The sequence below is a fragment of the Hylobates moloch genome, unplaced genomic scaffold (genome assembly GCF_009828535.3).
Source record: "Hylobates moloch isolate HMO894 unplaced genomic scaffold, HMol_V3 SCAFFOLD_6, whole genome shotgun sequence".
Classification (NCBI taxonomy): Eukaryota; Metazoa; Chordata; class Mammalia; order Primates; family Hylobatidae; genus Hylobates; species Hylobates moloch.
The window spans coordinates 111,978,945-111,993,715 of NW_026652281.1; the positions used below are offsets into that span (position 1 = coordinate 111,978,945).

A 14,771-nucleotide genomic window follows, 5' to 3' on the forward strand; every position below is an offset into this window, starting at 1 on the left:
AGGGTAGATAACAAAGAATGGGATTGCTACATCATATGGTGACTATATCTAGGGATGTTATTATTTGTATTTATTCTGTGTGGGGTTCATTTAACTTCTAGAATCTGTAAATTTATGTCCTGTTCTGAATTTGGGAAATTCTTCATTATTTCTTTCCTTCCTTATTCTCTCTTTGGGACTTCAGTTATGTATATGTTTGACTTTTTGATATTGTCTCACTGATGCTTTGTTCAGTCTTTTTCAACCTTTTTTTTCCCCTCTGTAGATCAAATTGGATAATTTTTCTTTCTTTTTTTTTTTTTTTTTTTGAGATGGAGTTTTGTTCTTGTTGCCCAGGCTAAAGTGCAATGGCACTATCTTGGCTCACTGCAACTTCCGCCTCCCGGGTTCAAGTGATTTTTGTGCTTCAGCCTCCTGAGCAGCTGGGTTTACAGGTGTATGCTACCACACCCTGCTAACTTTGTATTTTTAGTAGAGACAGGGTTTCATCATGTTGGTCGGGCTGGTCTCGAACTCCTGACATCAGGTGATCCACCCACCTCGGCCTCCCAAAGTGCTGGGGTTACAGGTGTGAGCCACTGTGTCCGGCCCTGATAATTTCTTTTACCCTGTCTTCAACATTATCGTTTTTTTTTTTTTTGTCATCTCCTATCTTCTGTTAAGACCATCCAGTGAATTTTTGAATTCAGTTATTGTATTTTTTTAGTTCTAAAATTACAAATATGTTCTCTTTTACATTTTCTTGTTTGTCTGATTAGATTTTCTAGACATTTCTTGTAAGCATTTTTTAAAAGTCTTGACCATAATTATTATATGTGCTTTGAAATCTTTGTTAATTTTAACATCTGGGTCATATTGATGTCAGTCTCTATTGACTGTCTTTTCTCTTGATTTTTGTTTTATGGTTTTGTCTTTGTCTATCTAGTAATTTCTGTTTGTATACTGGACTTTGTGAATGATCCATTGTAGAGATTCTAAATTCTCAATTCTCTGATGTCCGCCTCAAGTGGTATTTTGTTTTTGTTTTTGTGTGGTTTGCAAATAGGGCATTAACTTGGCAGAACCCAGCATCCAAACTTTGTCTGCCTTTAATGGGCAGCATCTGAAATCTCTTACTTTTAAATTTGATTATTATTTTTTAGACAGAGTCTTGCTCTGTCTCCCAGGCTGTGTGCAGTGGCGTGATCTCAGCTCACTGGACCTCAATCTCCCAGGTTCAGGCGATTTTCCTGCCTCAGTCTCCTAAGTAGCTGGGATGACAAGTGCGTGCCACCACACCCAGCTAATTTTTGTGTTTTTAGTAGAGACGGGGTTTCACCATGTTGGCCAGGCTGGTCTGGACCTCCTGACCTCAGGTGATCCACCCACCTTGGCCTCCCAAAGTACTGGGATTACAGGCCTGAGCCACTGAGCCTAGCCCTGAAATCTCTTAATTTTTTTTTTTTTCATCCCAACTGCTTAGATTTTTGCCTCATGAATCTGTAGCTTAGGGGTCAGCCAGATAATTGGGCAGCATATATATGCACAGTTGTGGGTTTCTGCTGCATTCTTTTCAGGATTTATCTCCTGTTTCCCAGTCCTGAGTTTGTTTTGAACACTTTGTGGTGGTTTCTCTTATAAGACTGAGTTTCTGTTCAAGTTTTGATTTCCTCACTTGGTCTGTGCACGGCCTGCCCCTAAGCAAAGAGTTTGAAATAAATAAGTAAATAAATACAATCCTCTACACTTTGCCAGTGCCAGTGCAATACTTTCTTCCAAGTGTCAACTTTCTTCTCATTTCTGCTGCCGTTAGTCGCTCTCTAGTGTCTTTACATAGTTGCTCTTTATTTTGCCCAGAGTTCATAGTTGTTACCTGCCGGAGGGATTGGTCCAGTAAGGGTTTCTCCTACATTGTTGGGAATGTGTGTTTTTATATAGTAAGGAAGTTGTTTCCCATAATACTTATCTTTAATACTCCTTTTATCTTTTTGGCCAGAATTGCATCGTATCATATGCTTAAGCCTCATTCATAGGCAAAGAGAATGACAAGTGATGATTCTTCTTCTTTTTTTTTTTTTTTTTGAGACAATTTCTTAATGTCTTGCTCTGTCTCCCAGGCTGGAGTGCAGAGGTGTGATCACAGCTCACCGCATCCTCGACCTCCAGGGCTCAAGCTGTCTTCCCACCTCAGCTTCCTGAATAGCTGAGACTGCAGGCATGAGCCACCATGCCTAGCCTATTTTTGTATTTTTTGTAAAGATGGGTTTTCGCTATGTTGCCCAGGGTGATCTGCCCACTTTGGCCTCCCAAAGCGCTGGAATTACAGGCGTATATCCTAGGACCTCTGAGAGTCCCTGAGATGTCAGGAGGTTTATGAGGCTATATGTATTTTCATAATAATCCAATGATGTTATTTGCCTTTTTCAATCTCATTCTCTCTAGTGTGTAGGGTTTGCTACAGACTAAATGACATGGTATATTGTGAAAGATTGAATACAGAAGATATGACACTCCAGTTATCTTCTATTAAGCCAGACCTGAAAAAGACTGGCAAAAATGTAAATCAGTGCCATTTGTCCTTTTTTTTTTTTTTTTTTTTTTTGAGACAGGGTTTTACTCTGTCGCCCAAGGTGGAGTGCAGAGGCACAATCACAGCTTACTATAGCCTGGACCTCTCTTTGCTCAGGTGATCCTCCCACCTCAGCCACCCGAGGAGTTGGGACTACAAGTGCGTGCCACCACACCAGGCTAATTTTTTGTAGAGAGGGGTCTTTGCCATGTTGCCCAGGCTGGCCCGTTTGTCTTAATAAATTATTTTATTGTTCTGGAAAAGTTATTTTTCACAAAAATGTGCTTTTTATTTTAACATGTCATTGCTATTTTTTTAGTCTTTTAATTTTTATTCAAAAGTAATTTTTAAAATTTAGCTCTCTGACTCTGCTTGTGCCTTTAACACTTTCACCATGATTTTCTGTTCTTTGATAAGGAAGGCATGCTTAATCCTGTCATGATCACATTTAACACACATGGAACCACCATAGGCTCTGCTGACATGTTTTTTTTGTTTTGGACATTCACGTGACAATATTAGATCTCACAACACAAACCCCTTGAAGTCTGCGTGGGCACATGCCACCTGCAGATTTTGGTGCTTTCCCAACTTTCTTGGTATAAAGGTAAACAATTCTATTACCAGGGATTCCAGACAGCCTAGTTTTGTTAAAGGCTGTGTTGTAGAAAGCCTATGACAGGCAGTATGTCAAATGCTTGACCATTCTGAGTGCCTCTAGACAACATCCCTGCAAGAGGAACTGTATTTTTTTTTTTTTTTTTGAGACGGAGTCTTGCTCTGTCGCCCAGGCTGGAGTGCAGTAGCATGATCTCAGCTCACTACAACCTCCACCTCCCAGGTTCAAGCTATTCTGCCTCAGCCTCCTGAGTCGCTGGGTCTATAGGCGCCTGCCACCACACCTGGCTAAATTTTGTATTTTTAGTAGAGACGGAGTTTCACCATATTGACTAGGCTGGTCTTGAAATCCTGACCTTGTAATCCGCCCGCCTCAGCCTCCCAAAGTGCTGGAATTACAGGCATGAGCCACCGCGTCTGGCTGAGGAACTGTATTTTTAAACAAATGCAGTATTTAAAAATTTCCTCGTGCAGTGGCACGATCTTGGCTCACTGCAGTCTCCACCTCCCAGGTTCAAGCAATTCTCCTGCTTCAGCCTTCCGAGTAGCTGGGATTACAGGTGGCTGCTACCATGCCTGGTTAATTTTTTTATATTTTTAGAAGAGACAGGGTTTTGCCATGTTGACCGGGCTGGTCTCAAACTCCTGACCTCAGGTGATCCTCCTGCCTCGGCCTCCCAAAGTGCTGGGATTACAGGCATAAGCCTCGCCCCCAGCCTCTCTGTTCTAATTTCTAATACATTAAGTATTGATAGACAAGACCTAAACTAAAGCTCTTTGGGTGCAGGTCCTTATTGATTTTAAGAGTGTGAAGACATCCTAAAGGCCAGGCGTGGTGGCTCACGCCTGTAATTTCAGCACTTTGGGATCACCCAAGGTCAGGAGTTCAAGACCAGCCTGGCCAACATGGCGAAACCCTGTCTCTACTAAAAATACAAAAGTTAGCCAGGCATGGTGACAGTCACCTGTAGTCCCAGCTAGTGGGGAAGCTGAGGCAGGAGAATCGCTTGAAACTGGGAGGCGAAGGTTGCAGTGAGTCCAGATCACGCTATTGCACAAGCCTGGGCAACGAGAGTGAAACTCCCATCTTTTAAAAAAAAAAAAAAAAAGACATCCTGAAAATAGAAAGTTTGAGAAGGGCTGGTTTACACCAAGCACGATTCACTCTTTGAGACTGGGATTAGGCCCGTCTCTCATTTGATGTATACCTGACTATGTTTTGGGTTGGTATGTGAACAAAATTGGGGTTATTTTAAAAAGGAAGAGGGTTCATGGTTTTTGGGTTGATATCGCATATGCTGCTTCAGTTAGCATATTATATTCAATTCTAAGGAATCAATTTTGTGTGATTATGTTGGTAAGGATACCTTAGGCTAAAGTAAAAGTTTTGGTATTTTCAAATTATAAACAAATTTATATTGATATTGATTTCATTAAATTTTCTTAGGCGATTTTTTTGGTGAAGTGTTAGATTCCAGTTTCTTTGACAGTGATTCAAATACTTTCTTTTTAAATCAATCCTTGAAGAGTACCTTTAAAATTTTAGGTAGTACTAAGAATTACTATTGGTAATTATTTACATGCTAAACAGTGTATGTTAAACCCAGATTTTCTGTGAAACCTTCCATTGAAAGCATGAGTTTTAAGTTTTGAGAGTTTATCTTATTCCCTTCTCTATTACCAGAGTTTCCTGGGAACCTCATCATAAAATATTTTGTGGCCTGGGCATGTCATAATAGAACTTTATGGTATTTTATACTCTGCTTTGCCATTCATACTAAACCTCTTTGGATCATTTATTTAAGAGAGATCCATTTGGGTACTTTTAAACCAGTATTCCTAAAACTTTAATTTGCGTATGATAATCACCTAAGGGTTTTTTAAAATGCAGATTTTGATTCAGTAGTTTGGAGTATAACCCTAGATTCTGCATTTCCTTTTTTTTTTTTCCCGAGACAGAGTCATGCTCTGTCGCCCAGGCTGGAGTGCAGTGGTGCGATCTCAGCTCACGGCAACCTCTGCCTCCCAGGTTCAAGCATGTGCCACCATGCCTGGCTTTTTTTTTTTTTTGTATTTTTAGCAGAGATGGGGTTTCACCATGTTGGTCAGGCTGGTCTCGAACTCCTGACCTCATGGTCTGCCCGCCTCGGTCTCTCAAAGTGCTGGGATTACAGGCATGAGCCACCGCGCCTGGCCTAGATTCTGCATTTCTAACAAGCTCCCAGGTGATGCTGCTCTGGTCCTTGGACAAAACTGAGTAGCAAGGCTCTAAATAACCTACAGGGAAAGGAGAAAGATCTAACTCTTGTCAATATAGGCTGAATGTTTCTGACTTTTCTCGCTTTGGCTCCCAAACAGGTTTAAGTTAATTTCTGATATTGGACCTTTGCAAATATAAACCTTATATAGAAGAAAGGGGGCAATACAAGACCAGAGTTGAAAGATTCATAAATGAGTTAATAGCAATAACCTTTAATCTTGCCATTACATTTTCTTAGTCTTTTATTTTCTATATTTTAGGAATTGGATGTGTCAATTTGTTCTTCACTGAGTTTAGATTCTTGTTCAGAAGAGATGGAAAATTTAATTTAAGCATGTTTTACAGCTCTTTAATTTACTTGCAGGCATTGATCAATATGACAGAGATAGCATCATAAATGACTTTAAGAATGGGACCTGCAAACTTCTTGTGGCTACCTCTGTTGCTGCCCGAGGTCTAGATGTGAAACATCTGATTCTTGTAGTAAATTATAGCTGCCCCAACCATTATGAGGATTATGTACACAGAGCAGGGCGGACTGGAAGAGCAGGAAACAAGGTAAAAATAAGTTTTTTCTAGTTGATCTTCATTATATTAAAATACAGGTGTTTCTTTAGTATTTTAAGGAGTAGATAATAGGAGTTACGGAGACATTTTGAAAATCTTTAATCCACATAGTGTGAAGAGTGGTTGATGTTAATAATTTATATACATGTACAGGTCTAAGTATTGTTCAAATTATCAGATACCTAGCTGTTCTTTATAGGCAGATCCTGTTAACAGTTTGTCTTCCCTTTTAGGTTTTTCCCCTCATGCCTAAACATTTCTATACAGATGTTCCTTGATTTATGATGGGGTTACAATGTCCTGATAAACCCATCGTAAGTTGAAAATGCATTTAATATACCTGACGTACTAAACATCATAGTAGCCTAGCCTACCTTTAGCATGCTCAGAACACTTATATTAGCCTATACTTGGGCATCATCATCTAACACAAAGCCTATTTTATAATAAAGTATTGAATATCTCATGTAATTTACTGAATACTGTACTGGAAGTGAAAAACAATGGTTGTATAGGTACTCAAAGTACAATTTCTACTGAATGCATATCACTTTTGCACCATGGCAAAGTTGAAAAATTATAAATTGAATCATTGTAAGTCGGGGACCATCTGTGTACACATACACGTAAATGTTTATACTTCAGGATCTTTTTTAAAAAAACATGGGATCATAAAATATACCCATCTCCACACCTACCAATTTCTCCTACTCCCCTCTTTACCTACATATCATTCATACATACATATATTACTTGCTTTTTTGACTCACCTGTATTCTAGAAACTGTATAGGTCTAACTCATTCCTTCTAGAGGCAGCAGACTATTCTGTTGTTGGAGACATTGATTATGAGATATTTAATTTTCTAACCCTGTACATTGCATAGTAAAGCAATAAATAGTATTTATATGCCATAGCTTACATTAAGGATAACGTATTATCTGCCATATATAATGTCATTTTAACTGTTTTACATATATAATGTTATTTTATCCTTACATATATAATGTCATTTTGTCCTTAAAACTATGTAAGTGTTTTACATATATGATGTCATTTTATCCTTAAAACTTTCCTTTGAGGTAAATAATATTACTCTATTTTATAGATGAGAAAAATTCATGCACATAGAATTTAGCTCACCTGCTTCTACACATTTAATAAGTAGTAATGGCATTTATTCTTTTAACCCATTGAGAGGAGTCAAGAATATTTTTTTTGGAAAGGGCCATGTACTAAAAATTGTAGCCTATTTGGGCTCTGTCACATATTATTCTCTTTCTCTGTCCTCTGTGTACATGTGTTATTGTGTATATGTTCATAACCCTATAAAAATGTAAATACTTGTAGCCCTGTAAGAGTACAAAAGCAGACCATGGGTCAAAGGCGGTGGCTATTTAGATATTTCTGTTTTTGTTTTGGTTTTTTTGAGATGGAGTCTCACTCTGTTGCCCAGACTGGAGTGCAGTGGCACGAACTTGGCTCACTGCAACCTCTGCCTCCCGGGTTCAAACGATTCTCCTGCCTCAGCTTCCCAAGTAGCTGGGACTACAGGCGTGTACCACCACTCCTGGCTTATTTTTTGTATTTTTAGTAGAGACGGGTTTTCACCGTGTTAGCCAGGATGGTCTTGATCTCCTGACCTCATGATCTGCCTGCCTCAGCCTCCTAAAGTGCTGGGATTACAGGCGTGAGCCCCTGCACCCGGCCAAGGTATTTCTGAATTAAAATCTTAAACCATGTTTTAAAATTCATAACGGTTGGCTGGACGCGGTGGCTCACGCCTGTAATCCCAGCACTTTGGGAGGCCAAGGCGGGTGGATCACCTGAGGTTGGGAGGTCGAGACCAGCCCGACCAACATGGAGAAACCCTGTTTCTACTAAAATAAAAATAAAAAATTGGCTGGGTGTGGTGGCATATGCCTGTAATCCAAGCTACTCGGGAGGCTGAGGCAGGAGAATAGCTTCAACCCGGGAGGCAGAGGTTGCGATGAACCGAGATTGCGCCATTGCACTCCAGCCTGGGCAGCAGGAGCAAAACTCTTGTCTCAAAAAAAAAAAAAAAAAATCGCAACAGTTGACTGGGTTAGATTGTTTTTTTGGTTTTGTTTTTTACATTTTTGTGGAGATGAGGTCTTGCCATTTTTGCCCAGGCTGGCCTCAAACTCTTAGGCTCAAGCTATCTTTCCACCTCTGCCTCTCCAAGTGCTGGGATTACAGGTGTGAGCCATTGTACCCAGCAAGGTCAGATTGTTTTGTGAAGATAGCAAACTCTGGCGAGACTCCATCTCAAAAAAAAAAAAAAAAAAAGGAAAAAAAACAAAATCAATAGGTACGACCACACAATTGTGCATTTGTGTAAAATTACATATGTTTCTTTTTCTTTTTCTTTTTTTGAGACAGAGTTTCACTCTTGTCACCCAGGCTGGAGTGCATTGGTGCCATCTCACACTCACTGCAACTTCCGTCTCCCAGGATCAAGTGATTCTCCTGCATCAGCCTCCCAAGTAGTTGGGATTACAGGCGTGCACCACCACACTCGGCTAATTTTTTTGTGTTTCTAGTAGAGATGGAGTTTCACCATGTTGGTCAGGCTGGTCTCGAACTTCTGACCTCAGATGATCCACCCCTCCCCCCGGCCTCCCAAAGTGCTGGAATTACAGGCGTGAGCCACTGCGTCCAGTCAATTGCATATATTTCTACCTCTGTGTAAAGAAATTAGAAATTTTGTAGTTTGCTTGTGTTATTTTAAAATATTAAACTTGGGCTGGGCACAGTGGCCCGTGCCTGTAATCCCAGCATTTTGGGCGGCCAAGGCGGGCAGATCACCTGAGGTCAGGAATTTGAGACCAGCCTGGCTGACGTGGTGAAACCCCGTCTCTATTACAAATACAAAAATTAGCTGGGCATCATGGCAGATGCCTATAATCCCAGCTACTCGGGAGGCTGAGGCAGGAGAATCACTTGAACCCGGGAGGCAGAGATTGCAATGAGCCAAAACTGCGCCACTGCACTCCACCCTGGGCAACACAGTGAGACTCCATCTCAAAAAAATAAAAAACAACAAAAAATAAAAATTAAATTTGGATATTTCACTTTGAACCATTAAGTAATTTAGTAAGACTCTTTCGTGGCTTTTAAAATTCTTGAGTTAATGTTAATCTCGAGGATTTATTAGGTGGATCAGATTTTATCTTGTGATCTAAGTAGGATCCATCTTGTTAGTGTCTAATAATTGCACTTTTTCATCATTCATTAGGGTTATGCTTATACTTTTATCACAGAGGATCAAGCTCGCTATGCTGGTGACATAATTAAAGCTCTTGAGTTGTCAGGGACTGCAGTACCTCCTGATTTAGAGAAACTGTGGAGTGATTTCAAAGATCAACAGAAAGCTGTGAGTTTTTTAACCCTTGTTACTCTTCTAGAAATCATTAATGTGACTAAACCTTGATTATTTAATTCTGGGAAATCTTTTTTATTTAACACTTGGAAATTTTGATAGGACTATTTTTATTTCTCTCTAGAGGGAAAAATGAGTGAAAGCTAAAATCTTATCTTATTCTTGAACTTAGTATTTTGTGGTGTCTAATAGAGCTCTTAGTTTATCATGCTAGATGAAGTGTTTTTATTACATTGACATACACCACCTTGAAAAATATTTAATTAGTATGAATTCCTAAACATTAATGTTTTTACTATGAGATTAACTTTGTTTTCTTTTTTTGAAAGGAGGGGAAAATAATTAAAAAGAGTAGTGGGTTCTCTGGTAAGGGATTCAAGTTTGATGAAACAGAACAAGCTTTGGCTAATGAGAGGAAGAAGTTACAAAAAGCAGCTCTAGGTCTGCAAGATTCAGATGATGAGGATGCTGCAGTTGATGTAAGTACTAGGTATTCTCTCATTCTTAATTGAAGCAGTTATTTCTTTTGTACTGGAGGTCTTGCCATATGCTTATCAAGATAGACAATCATCGGAAACCTTCTTTACTAGAGGTTGGTCCAGAACAGTTTTGGAAAATCTGCCTACTACATACCAATACCCCTCCTCTTAATATATAGATCACTCATTAGCACTTCAAAGGATGAGAAAAGTCTTTTTTTTTTTTTTTGCGATGGGAATCTCGCTGTGTCTCCCAGGGTGGAGTACGGTGGCGTGGTCTCCACTCACTGTAACCTCCACCTCCCGGGTTCAAGCAATTCTCCTGCCTCGGCCTCCTGAGTAGCTGGGATTACAGGCATCCACCACCACACCTGGCTAATTTTTGTATTTTTAGTAGAGACAGGGTTTCACCTTGCCCAGGCTGGTCTCAGACTTCTGACCTCAAGCGATCCACCTTCCTTGGCCTCCCAAAGTGCTGGGATTACATGCGTGAGCCACCTTGTCTGGCCATGGATGTGAAAAGTCTTTAAAGAATCTTGTTTAACTTTGTTAAACCCAGAAATTCCCCAACATACCTGATCTCAGAACACTTTTGGACATATCCTATTAAACTTAAGTTCAGAAAATAATGTCGGAAATCAGAAATTCAATCTGATCTTATCATTAGGAAATTGACTCCAAGAAAAGATGTTAGGTCCAGGACCACAGTGGGAGTTAACACAGTCAGGACCAGAACCCAGTTGTCTTATTAACCTTAAGCCATTTTTTTCTAGGATACCATACTAGCTCAAAAAATTAGCCGGGCGTGTCTTGCTCTGTCACCCGGGCTGGACTGCAGTGTCGTAATCTCAGCTCACTGCAACCTCTGCCTCCCGGCTTCAAGCGATTCTACTGTTTCAGCCTCCCGAGTAGCTGGGATTACAGGCACCCGCCACCACACCCGGCTGATTTTTGTATTTTTAGTAGAGATGGGGTTTCACCATATTGGCCAGGCTGTTCTCAAACTCCTGACCTCAGGTGATCCACCTGCCTTGGCCTCCCATAGTGCTGGGATTATAGGTGTGAGCCACTGTGCCTGGGCAATAAAGTCATTTTTTTTTTTTTTTTTTTTTTTTTGAAACAGAGTCTCGCTCTGTCACCAGGCAGGAGTGCAGTGGCTCCATCTTGGCTCACTGCAACCTCCACCTCTCAGGTTCAATCGGTTCTCCTGCCTCAGACTCCCGAGTAACTGGGATGATAGGCACGCGCCACCATGCTTGGCTAATTTGTTTTGTATTTTTACTAGAGACAGGGTTTCACCATGTTGGCCAGGATGATCTTGATCTCTTGACTTCGTGATCCGCCCGCCTCGGCCTCTCAAAGTGCTCGGATTACAGGCGTGAGCCACCATGCCCAGCCAAATTTCATTTCTTTAATTTGTCTGTTACCATGTAACAAATAAAAACTTAGCAGGTTAAAGCAATAAACACTTATTATCACATAGTTCCTTAGGGTCAGGAAATCAGGACCAGTTTAGTCGGGTAGTTCTGGCTTAGGTGCTCATGAGATTGCAGTCATCTGCAGGCTTGACTGTTGCTGGATGATCTGCTTCCAACATCATTCACTTTGATGTTGATAGGATGCCTCAGTTCTTCACCTCTTTTCCTGTGCTTACCGACATGGCAGCTGGCTTTCCCCACAGTGAGTGATCCAGGAGAGCAAAGAGAAAGCTTTAGTGCTTTTTATGACTAGTCTCTGAAATTACACACTGTCACTTCCACTTTATTCTTTGTGGGTTTTTTTTTTGTCTTGTTTTGTTTTGTTTTGTTTTGGAAACAGTCTGACTCTTGCCCAGGCTGGAGTGTAGTGGTGCGAACTCAACTCACTGCAGCCTCTGCCTCCTGGGCTCAAGCGATCTTCCCACCTCAGCCTCTTGAGTAGCTGGTACTATAGGTGCACCACCATGCCCTGTTAATATATATTTTTAAATGTTTTTTTTTTAGACTCGAGGTCTCGCTATGTTGCCTAGATTGGTCTGAAATTCCTGGGCTCTAGTGATCCTCCTGCCTCAGCCTCCCAAAGTGATGGTATTACAAACATGAGCCACCATGCCCAGCCCACTTTCTTCTATTAGAAGGAAGTCATTAAGTCCAGCCCACACTCAGGAAAAAAGACTATTAAATAATCTGTAGCCATGTTTTAAAAACATCTGTCACTTTTTGACATTATGGTAGTTTCCTCTTTTCTGTGGTTTTAGTTGCCATAGGTTAACCACAGTCTGAAACTATTACAGTATTTTGAGACCACATTCATATAACTTTAATTACAGTATATTGTTATAATTGTCCTATTTTATTGTTGTTAATCTCTTAACTGTACCTAATTTATAAATTAAACTTTATCATAGATATGTATGTATAGGAAAAAACAGTGTATGTCGGTGTGGTACTATCTGTGTTTTTAGGCATCCACTGGGGTTCTTGGAATGTATTCCATGTGTAAAGGGAAAACTGCAGTATTTTTAACTGTTTTTTAAAATCTTGTGATAAAATATGGTGATTGTTTCTTCGGGTGTTTAATATATAATTTTATGAAAAATATAAACAGTACTTAACATGAATAAAATCAAAAGTAAGGTTAGCTCTACCAGCTAGCATTGTATACTTCCCCCTTTCCTGATTTTATGAATTTGTTCAGATTGTAATACCATGAATGCTATTTAATTTAAAACAGTTTTACTCAGGTAAATGTTGAGTTTTAAAACTAGCTGATAACTAACCTCCTGTTGGTGTTTTTTGGGGGTTTTGTTTTGTTTTGTTTTGTTTTTATGAGACAGGATCTCACTCCGTCAACCAGGCTGGAGTAAAGTGGCATGATCTTGGCTCACTGTAGCCTCGACTTCCTGGGCTCAGGTGATTCTCCACCTCAGCCTTCTGACTATCTGGGACTACAGGCATGTGCCACCATGCCTGGCTAACTTTTATATTTTTTGTAGAGACAAGGTTTTGCCATGTTGCCCAGGCTGGTCTTGAACTCCTGGGCTCAAGTAATCCTCCTGCCTTGGACTCTCAAAATACTGGGATTATAGGCAGGAGCCACTGTATCTGGCCATAACTAAAACTCTTTAATAGGTAATAAATGTTTTAAGAAGAATCTAAGGCTGGGTGTGGTGGCTCATGGCCTGTAATCCCAACACTTTGGAAGGCCATGGTGGGAGGATAGCTTGAGCCCAGGAGTTCAAGACCCTCCTAGACAACATAGTGAGACCCTGTCTCTATAAAAAGGTTTTTAAAAATTAGCTGGACGTGATAGTGCACGCTGTGGTCCTAGCTACTTGGGAGGCCGAGGTGTGAAGAACCCTTGGGCCTGGGAGTTAAAGGCGACCGTTTCTCAAAAAAATACAAAAGCTAAATGGACTGTTTTTATTTTAGTAAAAGAGCGTTGTAAATTAACCAATTAATTTTTAAGCCCTAAATAAGCTTTTCTGTGCATTTGAGATCTAGAAGATACAGCTTTATTAATCTAATCTCAGTTTCCGAAGGCGGCTTGTATTTCTGTAATCAGTGATATCAGTAGTCATTGTTGGGCAAAGGGCATTTTTAAAAAGAAATGCACATAGCAGGCCGGGCGCGGTGGCTCACGCCTGTAATCCCAGCACTTTGGGAGGCCAAGGTGGGCGGATCACGAGGTCAGGAGATTGAGACCATCCTGGCTAACAGGATGAAACCCCATCTCAACTAAAAATACAAAAAATTAGCCGGGTGTGGTGGCGGGCACCTGTAGTCCCAGCTATTCAGTAGGCTGAGGCAGGAGAATGGCATGAGCCCGCGAGGCGGAGCTTGCAGTGAGCTGAGATGGCGCCATTGCACTCCAGCCTGGGAGACAGAGCGAGACTCTGTCTCAAAAAAAAAAAAAAAAAAGAAATGCACCTAGCAGTAGGGCTCATGTGACTCCTGTCAAAGCGAAGCTTTCATCATTGCGGTTGCCTTGATGGGGAAACAACCTGCATTTCTTTCCTTTCTTGATTCAAAGGAATAAGAGAATAAGCCTTTTCTGGTTCAGTTACCCAGTTTTTAAGGCAAATCCAATTGGATTTTATGGGTTGGAAAGAGTTTTGAGAGCTTTGCCTTAGGAACATGTTATACCACTCCCCCTGAGAATTATTGACTATATTTTTAGTTGGCCACTGACCTTGAGTTATAGTCCTTTTTCCAGCCTCTTTCATTGCGGTATAATTTGATCTCAAGGCCTGAGCCCTGGGGCAAGTCAGCTGCATCGTATTGGCTGTTCTGTCTTGAAAGCACATGTTTCCTCATTTATTGAACAGGGATGAAGTTTCTGGTCCTCTGAGGAGTCTGATGACGTGGTTCATGCAATGTTGTTTCTCTGTTTTCTATTTTTCTCCCCACCATAGACAACTGATTTTTTAAATGAAACTTGACTTTTAACAAATAGGTGGTATATTTTCCCATGGATCTGTGTAGTAGGATTTCTGTAAATATAACTATCTGATTCCAGCCTTTTGGTGGAAACATTCCTTATTTATTTCTGTAGAATAACTTAATTTGGTATTTCTAATTCAGTTTTTTACTAGTCCTTTTTTTCCTTTTGATCTAGATTGATGAGCAAATTGAAAGCATGTTTAATTCAAAGAAGAGAGTAAAGGATATGGCTGCTCCTGGAACATCAAGTGTTCCTGCTCCAACTGCAGGAAATGCTGAGAAATTAGAAATTGCTAAGAGATTGGCTCTTAGAATCAATGCCCAGAAGAATTTGGGCATCGAGTCTCAGGTATTAAGTAATTTGTTCCAAGTCTCAGTCAATACTTTTAAGAAGTTCTTTGATTTTACTTTTCAGGAATTATGTTAAGCACAAGTAAACAAGTTGTCCTAGACATTGAGTTTGTGAGAATTTAAC

At 40.3% G+C, this 14,771-nt stretch overlaps 1 protein-coding gene and 1 pseudogene across 2 annotated transcripts in view; one reads left to right on the forward strand and one right to left on the reverse strand.

Annotated features, from left to right (window-relative positions):
- The window catches only part of DDX46 (DEAD-box helicase 46), a 75,202-nt gene that overhangs the window by 48,018 nt on the left and 12,413 nt on the right, over positions 1–14,771 (forward strand). The window contains exons 16-19 of one of the 2 annotated variants that reach the window (XM_032157941.2): positions 5,791–5,984; positions 9,253–9,390; positions 9,726–9,875; positions 14,472–14,645. In XM_032157941.2, the coding sequence (XP_032013832.1) occupies positions 5,791–5,984; positions 9,253–9,390; positions 9,726–9,875; positions 14,472–14,645 (656 nt within the window). Of the gene's footprint in view, positions 1–5,790; positions 5,985–9,252; positions 9,391–9,725; positions 9,876–14,471; positions 14,649–14,771 lie in introns of both variants that reach the window. The other variant, XM_032157940.2, reaches the window with a different exon arrangement.
- LOC116470287 (large ribosomal subunit protein eL34-like) lies at positions 2,903–3,254 on the reverse strand (annotated as a pseudogene).